Consider the following 17,822-nt stretch of genomic DNA (forward strand, 5'->3'; position numbering starts at 1 on the left):
AACTGTTAAGGATATGGTTTTAATGAAGGTCCATAGCACTTTGACATCACGACACAGAATACATTCTAGATGTATAACCCACCAACTGAAGTGTTTATCATTTAACATAATCTGCTTCAGTCACTACCCAACTCTTCATCGGACGTCTCCTCTTCTGCCTCCTCGAGCCACTTGATTAGGGGCGCCACCTACAAAATAAAGGTCGCGATCGATTAGCTTACAGCACCAACAACATATACATGAACTCTATGAACTGTCGAGGAATCAATGTACCGGGTAATAAAAGCACCATCTACAAACAGCAATAAAGCTGATTTTTATATTCATTAAACAGACAAATTGATTTCTATGATAAAGAAATCAGTTTAAGCATTTAAGTAGCCATTTTGTGACAGAGCCATAAACCATTTACAGTGGTGCACTTTTACAATTCTAAAAATTGTCAAATGAAAACTATAATAGACTGGTGTTTAAATGTTTTAATGGATGAGTGAAAAAAGTGGGGTAAGGGTAGGTTTCTCTCTTGATGCTACGTCCTGTAAATATATTAAGGTATCCGATCCATAATAGGACCTAATTTTTCCAACCTTGAATATCAATCCTGTATTTAAACCTTTGATATTAATTAAAAGCATTTTAGAGTAGAAAAAGATTTACCGACAGAAATTTTCAAAAATATTTTTAACGAAGCAGTAATTAATTAATCAAAATTGCATTATGGTCTATGGGAACAAACACATTTTTAACAATAAAAATATTAATTCGAGGAATATGAATAAATGCTTTGGTGGAAAGATGTATTTTATCAGGAATACAAAAACTAATGAAAATAATTTTTATACCGTATAGATTTTTCTAGAATTAATTTTAATAGAATAAAAGCAAAGGGGGACAACTCTTCAAGAAAGGGGAAAGGTCATTAATTAGGACACATTCCACTGAAAACAGTTACATATTGATACTTAAATATGAAAATTATGTCCAAGTATACTAAGTATTAAGTCCATACATATATGTAATGATCCAAGATTCATTGAATCTAGGGATATTATGGATCGAATACCTTAACATAGAAATATATAATATAGCACACTTCTGCACACTTTCAAAAGAATGACTTTTAGAGATTAGAAAACAGATAGACTCCCAAAAGATCAAGTTGTAGAACTTTCAGCTTTTCTAAGATACATTTTAGGCCATTAAAGCCTTAAAGGGGCATGGTCATGATTTTGGTCAAAATTTTTTTTTTTCAATTTAAATGTATATAATGCTTCAGTAAGGCATTTTTAATAGGCAACCAAAATTTGAATGTCATTTGTTGAGTTATAAGCGAGTTACAGAGCTTACAATTCCTTGCTATATAAACAAAGCTTTTGTTTACATTTTGAATGTTGAAGTGAAAATTCCAGTTTTAGACCTAAAATGAATGTGTTAGTCGTTAGGAACTGTTTATTTATGCTTAAAATGAATAAGAATATAGACAAATCATCTTGAAAAAGATTTTTTACTGGTATATTGAACCTATGTAAACAAAAACGGGGCACGAGCCTTGTTTACATAACGAAGAATTGTGAGTCCTGTATCTTGCTTAAAACTCATCGATGGGCACCCAAATTTCATTTGATCATTTGAAATGCATTAATAAAGCATTGTAAATAATAAAAACAGAAAAATAAAATTTGACCAAAATCGTGACCATGCCGCTTTAAAACTTGTAGACGAGAGACTGAAGACAATGAATTTGAGGTAAACGTACCTGTTTTGCAATAGCTTTGTATTCTTCTTCTTTCTCCATGTTGTGCCATTTAATGAGGACAACCTCAGATAAAATGTCTGCGTCGTAAAGTATGTGGAGGAGCTTGACTAGGAGTGTACTGACTGTCTTGTTACTCAGGGCGAAATCCTGCACAGATGTAGAAAGTTAAATAACGTAAAGTTACTCAGGGCGAAATCCTGCACAGATGTAGAAAGTTTAATAACAAAGTTACTCAGGGTGAAATCCTGCACAGATGTACAAAGTTAAATAACAAAGTTACTCAGGGCGAAATCCTGCACAGATGTAGAAAGTTTAATAACAAAGTTACTCAGGGCGAAATCCTGCACAGAAGTAGAAAGTTAAATAACGTAAAGTTACTCTGGGCGAAATCCTGCACAGATGTAGAAAGTTAAATAATGTCAAGTTACTTAGGGCGAAATCCTGCACAGATGTAGAAAGTTAAATAACGTTAAGTTACTCAATATGATAAAAGTGCAAAATCCTGCACAGAAGTAGAAAGTTAAATAACGTAAAGTTAGTCAGGGCGAAATCCAGCGCAGATGTAGAAAGTTAAATAACGTAAAGTTACTCAATATGATAATGTAAACAAATCCTGCACAGATGTAGAAAGTTAAATAACGTAAAGTTACTCAATATGATAATGTAAACAAATCCAGCGCAGATGTAGAAAGTTAAATAACGTAAAGTTACTCAATATGATAATGTAAACAAATCCTGCACAGATGTAGAAAGTTAAATAACGTAAAGTTACTCAATATGATAATGCAATAAGATTCATCAACAAACGATAGATAAGTAATCTCTGAACACAAATACATGTGTACTTAATGCCACAAAAGGTTTCTGTAAGTATCCTTATCTCAAACCCCATAACTGGCTATGGTATTAAGTACAGTACCCAGAACAATTCATATGTACAAAACAGGTGGAAAACATTATATACTACTACCGGTAATAAAAAACAGTACAATATAGATATAGAAATATAGGACCTCATGATTTGTGATGATGGTATGTGATGTTGCATGTTTTCTATTCTCGAGCCATGGCAAATCAAAGCAGGTACTTGTTTGGTACTCAAGAAGAGAAATCCCTGAGTTATACATGACTTACCTCCAAAGCATGGAGACAGTCTAGCTGAGATTCTTCACTCTTGATGTAGTTTAGAATTAATGGTTTATATCTCACAAAATTCTGAAAATCAAAGATACCATCCAGTAAAGTTTGCTCTGTTGTTCTGAACTTTGTTGCTGTTTGAATTGTTTTAGCATTGAGCCAGATATCATATAACTTTCAGGTTTACATTAAATTGGGTTTGTGTTTTGTTCATTGGTGTGAATATACATTAGGATGTGCCTTGTAAATCATACTTTTTTTAACATATTCTTGTTGAATCTGAAAAATAATGACTTTATATCAATACAGTAAATCCCAAATCTACCGAATCTTTGGGTTTTAAATCACCTTTTTGACATTGGCTAGCTGTGCACCTGGTTCCAAGTCTTGTGAGTCTCTCAGAGGAATTTCAATTAATCCTTTCATAACCATACCATACAAATCTCGGATGGCTATATTGTAAGTATGTCTGAAAAATAAATGCTTGGGTAAGAAATATAGCTAGTTAGATAATTTGAAATAGTTCTTTACCTAATAAATTTTTTGGGGATATTTATTTATAAATGACAAATTCAGTTACATGTACTGAACTTCAATACAGGTATTTTAAAATAAAATTCCAACACTTGATGATTTGAATTTAAATCTTGCCCACAAGCACTATACAAACACAAGTTTCATGTTAGGATATTGAAATAAGAAAAACTTATAGTTAAGCAGTCAACAAGTTGCATAATTCAATTTACTGTGAAATTCACACACTCACTTTAGAGAGTTGATCTCCAGAATGAGGTTTTCTGTGTTGTAGTTATCTTCTTTAGCTTTCACAAATGTATCCAACAGCTCACTATAGAACACTGAAAAACAAAACTAATGGATTGATGAAACGCAGTTCTGCAAGCTACATCTGCAAAAAAAAATTGGTAGAGTTTAAAGATTTCAAGTCCATTCCGTTACATGCCAAATAAGTTATGAAAACTTTCTCTTATTCACAGAGCTGACAAATTTCTTTATCAGAGGATACTGATTAAATCCCCATACCCATTCATGCAAAACAGGTATCATTTTTCCCTCCTGATTAGTATGTGCTTCCCAAACATCACAAAATTACAAAAATAAATCAGCACAAAATAGCTACTGAATTTTAGAGACAAAGTGTCTTTCCAAATTTTCCCATCAGTGGGTGCTCGAGCCCAGCTCCGTATGACAGATTTACAAGATGTCTTGAATGTACGTGACATCAATCATTTAATTAAGGGACATGTACAAAATCAGCTGTAATCTGACAGATCTGTGTGTAAGTTAACGGATTACATGTGTGATGACGGACACATATGCCCCCCGATATCATGACTTACACTCCTCATCATCCAGCATGGCCTCGTCATCACTGGAGCGCTCCGACAAACTGGACGCCTCCGTGGAGGATTCTGATTGGATGCCCAGACCAAACATGTCCTGAACAAGATCGTTGTCTTCGTCATCGCTGTCCTCCGGGGGCTGGTGGAGGAAGGCTTGGGACTTACTGCCGTAGTTGATCATGCTGACAGCATCTACAGAAATATAATATATAACTATATGATATAATATATAGTTGATCATGCAGACAGCATCTACAGAAATATATAAAACTATGATATACAGTTAATCAAGCGGTTTGCATTAGCGCTGATCTATGGACAGCAGAAACAGGCCAGCATAAAACCCTGCTTGAAGTGTTACAGTATAATACAATCTGTGTAACAGGAATACTGGCGTTGTATATTTACTCTTCTACTTTACAGTAAAATACAATCTGTGTAACAGGAATACTGGCGTTGTATATTTACTCTTCTACTTTACAGTAAAATACAATCTGTGTAACAGGAATACTGGCGTTGTATATTTACTCTTCTACTTTACAGTAAAATACAATCCGTGTAACAAGAATACTAGCTCTGTATATTCACTTTTCTACTTGGAGAAAAAAAAGGTATAAGTCAAAAAAGGTTTTACGGCTTCATTATATAAAACCAAAAGGAAGAAACTTACCCCTCATATCCAGCCAATACATGTATTGGGTAAACAGTACTACCCGGACACATGTATCTATACTATCTAAAGAGAGTAACTATCTGATTAGAAGAAACTTACCTCTCATATCCAGCGAATACATGTATTGGGTAAACAGTACTACCCGGGTACATGTATCTATACTATCTAAAGGGAGTAACTATCTGATTAGAAGAAACTTACCTCTCATATCCAGCGAATACATGTATTGGGTAAACAGTACTACCCGGACACATGTATCTATACTATCTAAAGGGAGTAACTATCTGATCAGAAAATTAATGTAAACCATGCGTATAAATTCTGTACCTTGATCAGCCTCGGTCAACTCGTCTCCGAAATCATCATCCATGTCCTTGGCTGCCTGTAGACGCGACCTTGCTTCTATTTTTACACTGGGTCCAACCTTGACCTGTTAAATTATCAAAAAAGGAGTGTCAATAATGGTTAATCCAGTTCATCTAAATCTGTATGTGTACTTACTTTTGAATTATAGGTAAATACAATGTGAGGTAAAAATTCACAGGTTACAGAGAATACTGTGGTTTCTTCATCACTCATTGATTAAATCAACAAAAATTCTTGCCCACTAATATCCATGAAAAACCAAAGTATCTGACATAACAATTACAGGTATTATAAAGTCAGTAGATTTTAAACATCCTTAATACAAATCCAATTTTTTTGATTGATAACATTCACAAAACATCCACATAGATAAAAGCAAAGTTGTAAGACTAAATCTTTACAGAGTTTGAATACTTGAATGTAGGGCGAGTGGAAATATAGGTTTTAGAACTTGTGCCCAATACCATAGTATAAAAAAAATGAAATACAGTTAAACTTCAATATCTCAAACACTGATATCTCGAACACAATGAATAGTAGAAGTGATTTATAAACTTATACTTTAAGTAATTTACCCTTGATATCTCAAATACTTGGATATTTTGAAGTCTACTACTAATCCCATCTGGTTCGAGATGTTTAATTGAGTTCACCTTTATCTACGGAGAGCTTACTTTATATGACAGGACACAGCCAGGACCGACGGAGGTACAGGCATACACATCGACGTTATCACAGATCACTGCAGTGTCTACACAGCACTGGTCTTCTATTGTCACTCCGTCCCAGATGTACGCGTTCTCTATCACCACGTCACTTCCTGTCGCAGAATTAAAACTCAGGTCAAGAGGGGGAAACGAAAATATACAGTCAGATAAAGAAAGCGTGTTTAATTTTTGCATGCAAAATGTCTCACAAATTTCCTCCCCTGACTTTTTACTAACCTAACATACTAAGCTACTTTTAATTAATACATTTTTACAAATGTTATGCACTGTTTACCTATTTTACAGTCCTTTCCTATCACGGAGTCGGTTATCCTAGTGTTGCTACCGATTCTGGTTCCTCTCCCCACCAAAACATTCTGCTCCAATACACAACCTCTGTCAAACAAAAACAAACACATGTAAACACACACACACATGAACATAGGAATTAGTATGTTTTCATTTCCTCAAAAGTTAGATCTCCATCCTATATCAGCTATTGCGATAAAGATATCGGCCGAGTGGCAACAAGATGATAAACCTGTGGTAACTACTTACTTTGCTAACATGACATCTTTACTGGTGTAGATGTTGTGTCTGTTGTGAGAGATGATCTGACCCTGATTGTCTGTCTGTGTGTCAGGAACCAGAGGATAGGACCAGCGGCATATCACATCACGACTACAATAAATCACATCAATCAATCTAAAATTGTCTGTCAGACAGGTCATTGAGTCCTGGAGACCTATTCATAATGAATCGTACGTCTACAATTAAACTTTAAACTTACGACAGACGTACATTTACATTTGGGGCTATTTACAATAGCTGTCGAAGATAATGACGTTATACGTCTTTTACAGCATAAGTGTGTCTTAGTCCTTAGTTTCCGACAATGCCCATGTCAGACACTGACCTTTGAACTCTTAATCCTGACCTACCTGACAGTGTCATACATCTGTAAATTGGAAACTCTTCCCGTGTACCCATCATTGAGGACACACATGTGTATTGTCTTCTCCATGATCTGTAACATAAAGCATTTAACTGCAGTAAACCTGACAGTTGATCTTCTATTACATATGACTTCCGCGATAATACATAATACAAGACAAACAGATTTCATTTGAAATACCTAAGGTAATGCATGTAATTTTAAATGATAACATGAAAAAAAGATTCAAAAGATAAGGAGAAAGAAACTGAGAGGAATTGAATACAATGAATTATACACTGGACCTACGTCTTCATTGTCCAATAGTCCTTTGACAAAGTGGTCCCTGTTGAGATAATCGAAGTTATCCTTGAAGAGGGCCAGGACTTCAGGGGAACACACACTGATCTGACTGTCCAGTAGGTCGTACCTCAGCTGTACATCCAAGTTGTCTGCTAGGACATCCTGTAAACAGAGACAACACATGCTGTTTATATAACAACTATAAACATATACAACACAGACTGTAAATCTAACGACTGTAAACAGAGACAACTCAGACTGTAAATCTAACAACTGTAAACAAAAACAACACATGCTGTAAATCTAACAGCTGTTAACAAAGCTAATAGACTGTTAATCTTACAACTGTAAACAGAGACAACACAGACTGTAAATCTAACAACTGTAAACAAAGACAACACATGCTGTAAATCTAACAGCTGTAAACAAAGATAATAGAATGTTAATCTTACTACTGTAAACAGAGACAACACTGACTGTAAAGCTAACAACTGTAAACAGAGACAACACAGGCTGTAAATCTAACAACTGTAAATAGAGACAACACAGACTGTAAATCTAACAACTGTAAACAAAGACAACACATGCTGTAAATCTAACAGCTGTAAACAAAGATAATAGACTGTTAATCTTACTACTGTAAACAGAGACAACACAGACTGTAAATCTAACAACTGTAAAAACAAAGACAACACATGCTGTAAATCTAACAGCTGTAAACAAAGATAATAGACTGTTAATCTTACTACTGTAAACAGAGACAACACAGACTGTAAATCTAACAACTGTAAACAGAGACAACACAGACTGTAAATCTAACAACTGTAAACAGAGACAACACAGGCTGTAAATCTAACTACTGTAAACAGAGACAACACTGGCTGTAAATGTAACAACTGTTAACAGAGACAACACAGACTGTAAATCTAACAACTGTAAACAGAGACAACACAGGCTGTAAATCTAACAACTGTAAACAGAGACAACACTGGCTGTAAATGTAACAACTGTTAACAGAGACAACACAGACTGTAAATCTAACAACTGTAAACAGAGACAACACTAGCTGTAAATCTAACGACTGTAAACAGAGAAAACACAGGCTGTTAATCTAACAACTGTAAACAGAGACAACACAGGCTGTAAATCTAACAGCAGTAAACAAAGATAACAGACTGTAAATCTAACAACTGTAAACAGAGACAACACAGACTGTAAATCTAACAACGGTAAACAGAGACAACACAGGCTGTAAATCTAACAACTGTAAACAGAAACAACACAGACTGTAAATCTAACAGCTGTAAACAGAGACAACTGTTTTTGATAAATATTCAAATACACTGGAATTTAATAAAGAACGGAGCATTCTGACAGAATAAAATGTAATTCTGTAGGTGTAACCATATAATGTGCATTACAAATGATATCGACAATCCAGCTCCCGTGGTTTCCAGAGTTACGGCCTGACAGAAATAGTGGAAGTACAATATGTAAACCCATACTCTGATGTAAATTTGGCTGAAAAAAATACGTATTTATTTAAAACAAGATTTAATTGCATAAACTGAAATGAGTTGCCAGTTTGGATTTATATTATTTCACAGTTGTTTAGATCCATAGCAACAGCAGAAAAATTGATCAATAATTGAACAATAATTATCCGACAGAAGGCCGATAGATAAGTGGCCGGATTATGGGAGATAACTCTCACTAATCATAAGCAGTCAGTTATTTTCATCGAGGCCAGTTTACAATATAGACAAGATCCTGATTGCACAGCATTTTGTAATCAAAGATTGATAGGAAAATGTCAAAGGATTGAATAATTTTGCCGCATTGGATAACATGCTGAAATGCACAACATCCAGATTCAACATTACTATATATCCTTGGCCTGTGTGGGTTTTCTTACCACTGGGATCTGAAGCTTGGACTGCTCTCTGACCCTCTGGTAATGCAGCACCCGATTGGATGTCTGATCTACCGCTAAAAAAATGTCATCCTCCTTGTTTCGAGACCGATGCCCTGGAGGAACTTTCTGGAAAATCATGGTCATCACAGAGTTTTTGTTTTGAGGATTGGTCTTATCTTGCAATCGCTTCCTGGTAAAACAAAACAGACATTATTAAGGTAAACATTTAGTACATACATGCATATAAATCACATGAAAATAATCAATTTTGAAATACTCTATTATTGAAAAATGTAACATTGAATACAACATACATTTACCCCCTAAAATCCACTATTTGAACCATAAGGTTGAATTTTCCTACATGATTTGTTTCAAAGACACAATAATTTCAAACGCAATAAAACTGATTCTTTTTAGACTCCATTTCAACTGATATACAAAAAGGCAGGCTTCCAAAATTTGTTTTTAAGTGTTGAGATGGTACATACTGTAGATTCCAAATAAAACATGAGGAATTAATAGCTGCGCAAAAACGCTAGAACCACATCTTGTGGATTTGAAAATCTCGCTTTTATTTTTCAGACAATTTAAACTTAAAACTTGCATCTATTTTTTGGACAGATGTTAACTAATGAAACTATGATAAAATTTGCTATCTTAAATTCTTGTGATTTGATGTAAAATGGTTAAAATAAAAATTTTACATTCGTACTCGTGTAAAAAAGGAATCTATAGTCCAATGGACTGATACAACAACCACACTCACTGATACAACAACCACACTCACTGATACAACAACCACACTCACTGATACAACAACCGCACTCACTGATACAACAACCACACTCACTGATACAACAACCGCACTCACTGATACAACAACCGCACTCACTGATACAACAACCACACTCACTGATACAACAACCACACTCACTGATACAACAACCACACTCACTGATACAACAACCACACTCACTGATATAACAACCACACTCACTGATACAACAACCACACTCACTGATACAACAACCACACTCACTGATACAACAACCGCATTTAACAACCACACTCACTGATACAACAACCACAGTCACTGATACAACAACCACACTCACTGATACAACAACTGAACTCACTGCATTCAACAACCACACTCACTGATACAACAACCACACTCACTGATACAACAACCACACTCACTGATACAACCACCGCAGTCACTGATGCAACAACTGCATTCAACAACCACACTCACTGATACAACAAACACACTTACTGATAAAACAACCAGTCACTGATACAACCACCACACTCACTGATACAACAACCACACTCACTGATACAACAACCACACTCACTGATACAACTAATGCAGTCACTGATACAACAACTGCATTCAATGATACAACAACCAAACTCACTGATACAACAACCACAGTCACTGATACAACCACCACACTCACTGATACAACAACCACACTCACTGATACAACAACCACACTCACTGATACAACTAATGCAGTCACTGATACAACAACTGCATTCAATGATACAACAACCAAACTCACTGATACAACAACCACAGTCACTGATACAACAACCACACTCACTGATACAACAACCACAGTCACTGATACAACAACCACACTCACTGATATAACAACCACAGTCACTGATACAACAACCGCACTCACTGATACAACAACCACACTCACTGATACAACAACCGCACTCACTGATACAACAACCACACTCACTGATACAACAACCACACTCACTGATACAACAACCACACTCACTGATACAACAACCACACTCACTGATACAACAACCACACTCACTGATATAACAACCACACTCACTGATACAACAACCACAGTCACTGATACAACAACCACACTCACTGATACAACAACCGCATTTAACAACCACACTCACTGATACAACAACCACAGTCACTGATACAACAACCACACTCACTGATACAACAACTGAACTCACTGCATTCAACAACCACACTCACTGATACAACAACCACACTCACTGATACAACAACCACACTCACTGATACAACCACCGCAGTCACTGATGCAACAACTGCATTCAACAACCACACTCACTGATACAACAAACACACTTACTGATAAAACAACCAGTCACTGATACAACCACCACACTCACTGATACAACAACCACACTCACTGATACAACAACCACACTCACTGATACAACTAATGCAGTCACTGATACAACAACTGCATTCAATGATACAACCACCAAACTCACTGATACAACAACCACAGTCACTGATACAACAACTGCACTCACTGATACAACAACCAATCTCACTGATACAACAACTGCATTCAACAATTTCAGACAATTTAAACTTAAAACTTGCATCTATTTTTTGGACAGATGTTAACTAATGAAACTATGATAAAATTTGCTATCTTAAATTCTTGTGATTTGATGTAAAATGGTTAAAATAAAAATTTTACATTCGTACTCGTGTAAAAAAGGAATCTATAGTCCAATGGACTGATACAACAACCACACTCACTGATACAACAACCACACTCACTGATACAACAACCACACTCACTGATACAACAACCACACTCACTGATATAACAACCACAGTCACTGATACAACAACCGCACTCACTGATACAACAACCACACTCACTGATACAACAACCACACTCACTGATACAACAACCACACTCACTGATACAACAACCACACTCACTGATATAACAACCACACTCACTGATACAACAACCACAGTCACTGATACAACAACCACACTCACTGATACAACAACCGCATTTAACAACCACACTCACTGATACAACAACCACAGTCACTGATACAACAACCACACTCACTGATACAACAACTGAACTCACTGCATTCAACAACCACACTCACTGATACAACAACCACACTCACTGATACAACAACCACACTCACTGATACAACCACCGCAGTCACTGATGCAACAACTGCATTCAACAACCACACTCACTGATACAACAAACACACTTACTGATAAAACAACCAGTCACTGATACAACCACCACACTCACTGATACAACAACCACACTCACTGATACAACAACCACACTCACTGATACAACTAATGCAGTCACTGATACAACAACTGCATTCAATGATACAACAACCAAACTCACTGATACAACAACCACAGTCACTGATACAACCACCACACTCACTGATACAACAACCACACTCACTGATACAACAACCACACTCACTGATACAACTAATGCAGTCACTGATACAACAACTGCATTCAATGATACAACAACCAAACTCACTGATACAACAACCACAGTCACTGATACAACAACCACACTCACTGATACAACAACCACAGTCACTGATACAACAACCACACTCACTGATATAACAACCACAGTCACTGATACAACAACCGCACTCACTGATACAACAACCACACTCACTGATACAACAACCGCACTCACTGATACAACAACCACACTCACTGATACAACAACCACACTCACTGATACAACAACCACACTCACTGATACAACAACCACACTCACTGATATAACAACCACACTCACTGATACAACAACCACAGTCACTGATACAACAACCACACTCACTGATACAACAACCGCATTTAACAACCACACTCACTGATACAACAACCACAGTCACTGATACAACAACCACACTCACTGATACAACAACTGAACTCACTGCATTCAACAACCACACTCACTGATACAACAACCACACTCACTGATACAACAACCACACTCACTGATACAACCACCGCAGTCACTGATGCAACAACTGCATTCAACAACCACACTCACTGATACAACAAACACACTTACTGATAAAACAACCAGTCACTGATACAACCACCACACTCACTGATACAACAACCACACTCACTGATACAACAACCACACTCACTGATACAACTAATGCAGTCACTGATACAACAACTGCATTCAATGATACAACCACCAAACTCACTGATACAACAACCACAGTCACTGATACAACAACTGCACTCACTGATACAACAACCAATCTCACTGATACAACAACTGCATTCAACAATTTCAGACAATTTAAACTTAAAACTTGCATCTATTTTTTTTTGGACAGATGTTAACTAATGAAACTATGATAAAATTTGCTATTTTAAATTCTTGTGATTTGATGTAAAATGGTTAAAATAAAAATTTTACATTAGTACTCGTGTAAAAAAGGAATCTATAGTCCAATGGACTGAAACAACAACCACAGTCACTGATACAACAACCACACTCACTGATACAACAACCACACTCACTGATACAACCACCGCACTCACTGATACAACAACTGCAGTCACTGATACAACTACTGAACTCATTGATATAACAACCACACTCACTGATACAACAACCGCACTCTCTGATACAACAACCACACTCACTGATACAACAACCGCACTCCCTGATACAACAACTGCAGTCACTGATACAACTACTGAACTCATTGATATAACAACCACACTCACTGATACAACCACCACACTCACTGATACAACAACCGCACTCCCTGATACAACAACTGCAGTCACTGATACAACAACTGCAGTCACTGATACAACAACCACACTCACTGATAAAACCACCGCACTCTCTGATACAACAACCACAGTCACTGATACAACAACCACAGTTACAAATCTGCAGACTCACTTGTGCTCCTGTAGAACATCCTGGAGTCTGAGGTTGGCGACAGTGTCTCCGAATACCAGGACAAAGTCACTACGGATGACTGACTTGTCGTGTATTTCTCTGAGGGCGTCGCCCATTGACATGCAGGACTCAGATAGGACCGGGGTAATGGTACAACTGGAACACTCGCTCCATTTCGATTGCCTGTAATTTATAATTAACTGTAAGTGATTTTAAACATATTAATTTTATATTAGGATATTAGCATGGTACTGTTATTTTAAACTTATCAAATAAGGTAAATCCAGATTTGTCATTCCCGAAACCATGGATCTGTTATTATAACAACTGAAGCCTGTGTCAAACACCACTGGTTGACTGCTGAGCATTTCACTTCTCTTACCACCATAAAGTCTTTCCTTTAACTCTTCAGAGAGTATGTCCTCCCATCCCCTGTGCTGTACACTAAACTGTCATACAGCTTATTATTTCACTGATTTCATCCATTTTATTTCTGAATCATAATTACGTACAAAAGACTAGTGTCTTGATGTGACATCTATCTCTCTTGTTATCATGTACTAGCTGCATGTCTGTAGCTCTCGGCCTGAAAAATTTCGGATGGACGACCTGGGAGCTACAGTGCCTCCCATTATGGGAGGCACTGTAGCTCCCAGGTCGTCCATCCGAACTATGATAGTATGATAGTATGATACTATGATAGTAAAAATCTGCAATTTACATAGCACAAAAACTGCGCTAGTTTTGAACTGATTAATCTCATTCATAAACACATTCTGTACAAATATTTGATCCCAAAAAAATCCTGGACATTTTACTACAGATATCGTCACTTCACTTGTCTCTGATAGTCTTTTAAACACCATCACCAGCCTTGTAAATTGAAGTGTTGCAGTTTGTTTACATTTAAAAATGGCGACTCTAGATCTTGATGTGAATTAATATACTTCATTTTCTGAGGTCAGTTATCGTGTTTAAGATAAAAAGTGAGGCAAGTAAAGTGACAATATCCGTAGTAAATTGCCTGAAGAAATTAATGGTACTAATTGTTTTTACAGAGTTTGTGAGAAAAAAGGTTAATCAGTCCAAAACTAGCGCATTTTTTTGTGCCCCATAAATTGCAGTTTTTTACCATGGGAAGCACTGTAGCTCCCAGGTCGTCCATCCGAATTGTTTCAGAGCGGGGGCTACAGACCTGCAGCTAATCATGTACATACCTTATGTGAGTCCTAATTTGATCTGCTAGGTGACAACAGAAAACAAAGATTTCCTGCACTCCCGCAGTGACCAAGAATTCTAGGGTATAATCCAGAACTGGAATGTTGGCCAATGGCAGAAGGGACTGGGAGGATAAAAAAGATAATACAAAATTAAAGGTATCAATTGCACATTTTACAGACTTAACTTCCAGAATATCAATTAAGACAAAAAAATTATGAAGCACCTGACCAAAATGGTTCAATAAATCTAGTAATCTTGATTCATATGTATGGATCAAATTGGTTTTATTTTCCATGCTGATTTGCTTGGTTGATAAAGCACCTATGAAAAGATCTTTTTTTTGGGGGGGGGGGGGGGGCTGGTTTGAGTCCCCGGCCTATTTCAATCGATGCCATGACAAGGTTTCTGGTATTGACAAGTTGACCAAAGAACCTGGAATGTTAATATTTGGGGGAAGAATGGTTGTTCATACTGGTTTAATCTCTGGCATCAGACAGCTCAGCTGTAAGCTCAAGAGACATAGAACCATCATCATATTGTCTATGTCTCTTGATTTGTTAAAATATTAATTGGGGCTATAATGACCATGGAATTCGGCCTGGATAGCTCAGTGGTAGAGCTCCTGACTACAGTTGAAGGGACCCCATGCTAATTCCTTCTTTCCTACTACAAGTTGTGTCATTGCCTTCCTTCTGCAAGTAATATAAAAGTCCTGACAAGTGAACTTGTATTGTGTCTTACTAGGCCTAACAAAAAAATTGTGTGTTTAGGGTAACATTGATGAAAAAATTAGGTTAGGTAGGTAGGGATTTTTTTTTATTTTATCATATTTTTTTTGTATGAATCCTAAGAATGTTTGTTTGTTTCATATTTAAAAACGTATTTTTTATTGGAAATAAGATAAAATTCACAATCGGATAAAATCAGACATCTATTACAGTGTTTTCCCCGGAAAAATTTTTGAAGCATGGGGGGAAGTTTGTCAGAGTAAGTGCGCGGTGCGGCATTAAAGCGCCTAAGCCGGCGAAATCACTGTGTGTAATAATATAACCATTTGATGAAACGTACTACATGATATGTACTATAACTGATGCATTTTCATGAAATCTACATCAACAAGTATCATTTCAATTCATAATTATATTTTAATATCTGTGTATATTTAATATAAAAAAATTTTGGTTTTTTTCTGGCAAAACTAATAACATTTTTTTCCAAAATCAGTTTTTTAAGAGGTTGGTCCTCACAAGTTTTCACAAAACACAAGAAATATAGATTCACATGGCAGTTCAACATCAGCTTCTGTCCCACTCCTTCTTCTACATATTATATAGAAGAGATTTTTTTTGGGGGGTGTTGAACAAGAAATAGGCAGAACAAGTCCATACAATTACAGCAAACTTGATTCAACTTATTCTGGGCAGTTAATATTTCTTGTTTAAATTGGGGGTCCATATGAAAGTTTCTGTGATATCTTGACACCAGTCCCCTTCCCGGGGGACGTTTACATGTATGTACACAGTCATTCATTTTCATAGGCATACAATATACGATGTTTCTAGTCATGTGACATCGCTTCCTTGCATTTCTGCAATTAACTGTAGTTTTTTCTATATTATGTACATTTTTTCAAGTTTCCAATATCCTTGCGGCAAATAAAGAGTTCAGGCATATCGAATCCAAGCTAACACCATCGAGTGAACATTGTGCTATTTTTAGATTTTGGAAAATCCACAACATTCGATAATGGCGGAGATGTCGAAAAAAAGCACATTATATTAAAACAAGAAGTAATCACGTCTCTATTTATGCATTAGTCACCAATTAATAAACTCAGTTTTAATATATCTTAATCATAAGCTAAGTCCTTAAACCGTAAACCATGTGTGCCCCCTTGCTGAGATCGATGTCGAAATTAATTGCGCTCACTGCGGGTGCAAGTGTTTTTCTGAAGTTTGAGCGGAGAAACAACAACTTTATATTTACTAATTACAGTTAAGATGTGTAATAATTGGAAAAAGAATTTTGCTTTGAAATAAACATGCATAGCGGGAAGCATGGCGGCATTGTGTGATACATGGCGGGGGATCTTCAATGCATGGCGGTACGGCCATGCAAAATCGGCCTGGGGAAATTTTTAAAACACTGTCTAAAAATGGTAGGATCGGGCCATTTTTGAAGGTTAGGTCGGGTTACCCGAAACACAAAACTTTTTTTTTTAGGCCCTATATCCAAGGATAGAGGAATGTTGAAATTGTGGTTATTAGACTCAGTGTGTATATCAACCTCCAGCCATTGTAATAACTACAATTTGAATTTTACTAATTTATCGATATTTTTCAGTGTATTCCCAATTTGTGCAGTTTTCTAATAATATACACTGTAAACTCGGGTTCGTTATCCTTTCCTGGCAGTTGCATCACATCAGATGTTTCAATATTGGACGTCAGCAGCTAACAGAATGGTGAAAAATAGCTGGAAATTACCTTAGGCTTTTCATTTGTAATTGGAGCAAATCGAACATTAAAACTATCCGCAATTACAACAGCCTGAAAGACATCTTCTTGTTGTATGTCTTCCCCACGTTGTTTTCCTTTGCATTTGGAGGCCATGTTTGTTTGTTGACTTCCGGTTTAGTTCATGATTACAACAGGGTATACTCAGTTTACATCACACTATCTCTATATTT

General features: G+C 36.4%; 1 protein-coding gene across 1 annotated transcript; it reads right to left on the bottom strand.

Annotated features, from left to right (window-relative positions):
- On the bottom strand, positions 1–17,780 carry LOC105320319 (translation initiation factor eIF2B subunit epsilon). The gene is made up of 16 exons (XM_066074436.1): positions 17,620–17,780; positions 15,130–15,254; positions 13,913–14,095; positions 9,153–9,342; positions 7,244–7,399; positions 6,942–7,027; positions 6,559–6,681; positions 6,296–6,396; positions 5,968–6,113; positions 5,255–5,357; positions 4,252–4,446; positions 3,660–3,750; positions 3,242–3,362; positions 2,891–2,971; positions 1,757–1,903; positions 1–188 (listed from the first exon to the last, which is right to left on the bottom strand). Exons 1-16 carry the CDS (start codon positions 17,743–17,745, stop codon positions 117–119), a joined length of 2,046 nt encoding a protein of 681 aa, XP_065930508.1. The 5' UTR covers positions 17,746–17,780; the 3' UTR covers positions 1–116.
- Positions 17,781–17,822: the final 42 nt, after the last annotated feature.

This window comes from Magallana gigas, chromosome 2 (genome assembly GCF_963853765.1).
Source record: "Magallana gigas chromosome 2, xbMagGiga1.1, whole genome shotgun sequence".
Lineage (NCBI taxonomy): Eukaryota > Metazoa > Mollusca > Bivalvia > Ostreida > Ostreidae > Magallana > Magallana gigas.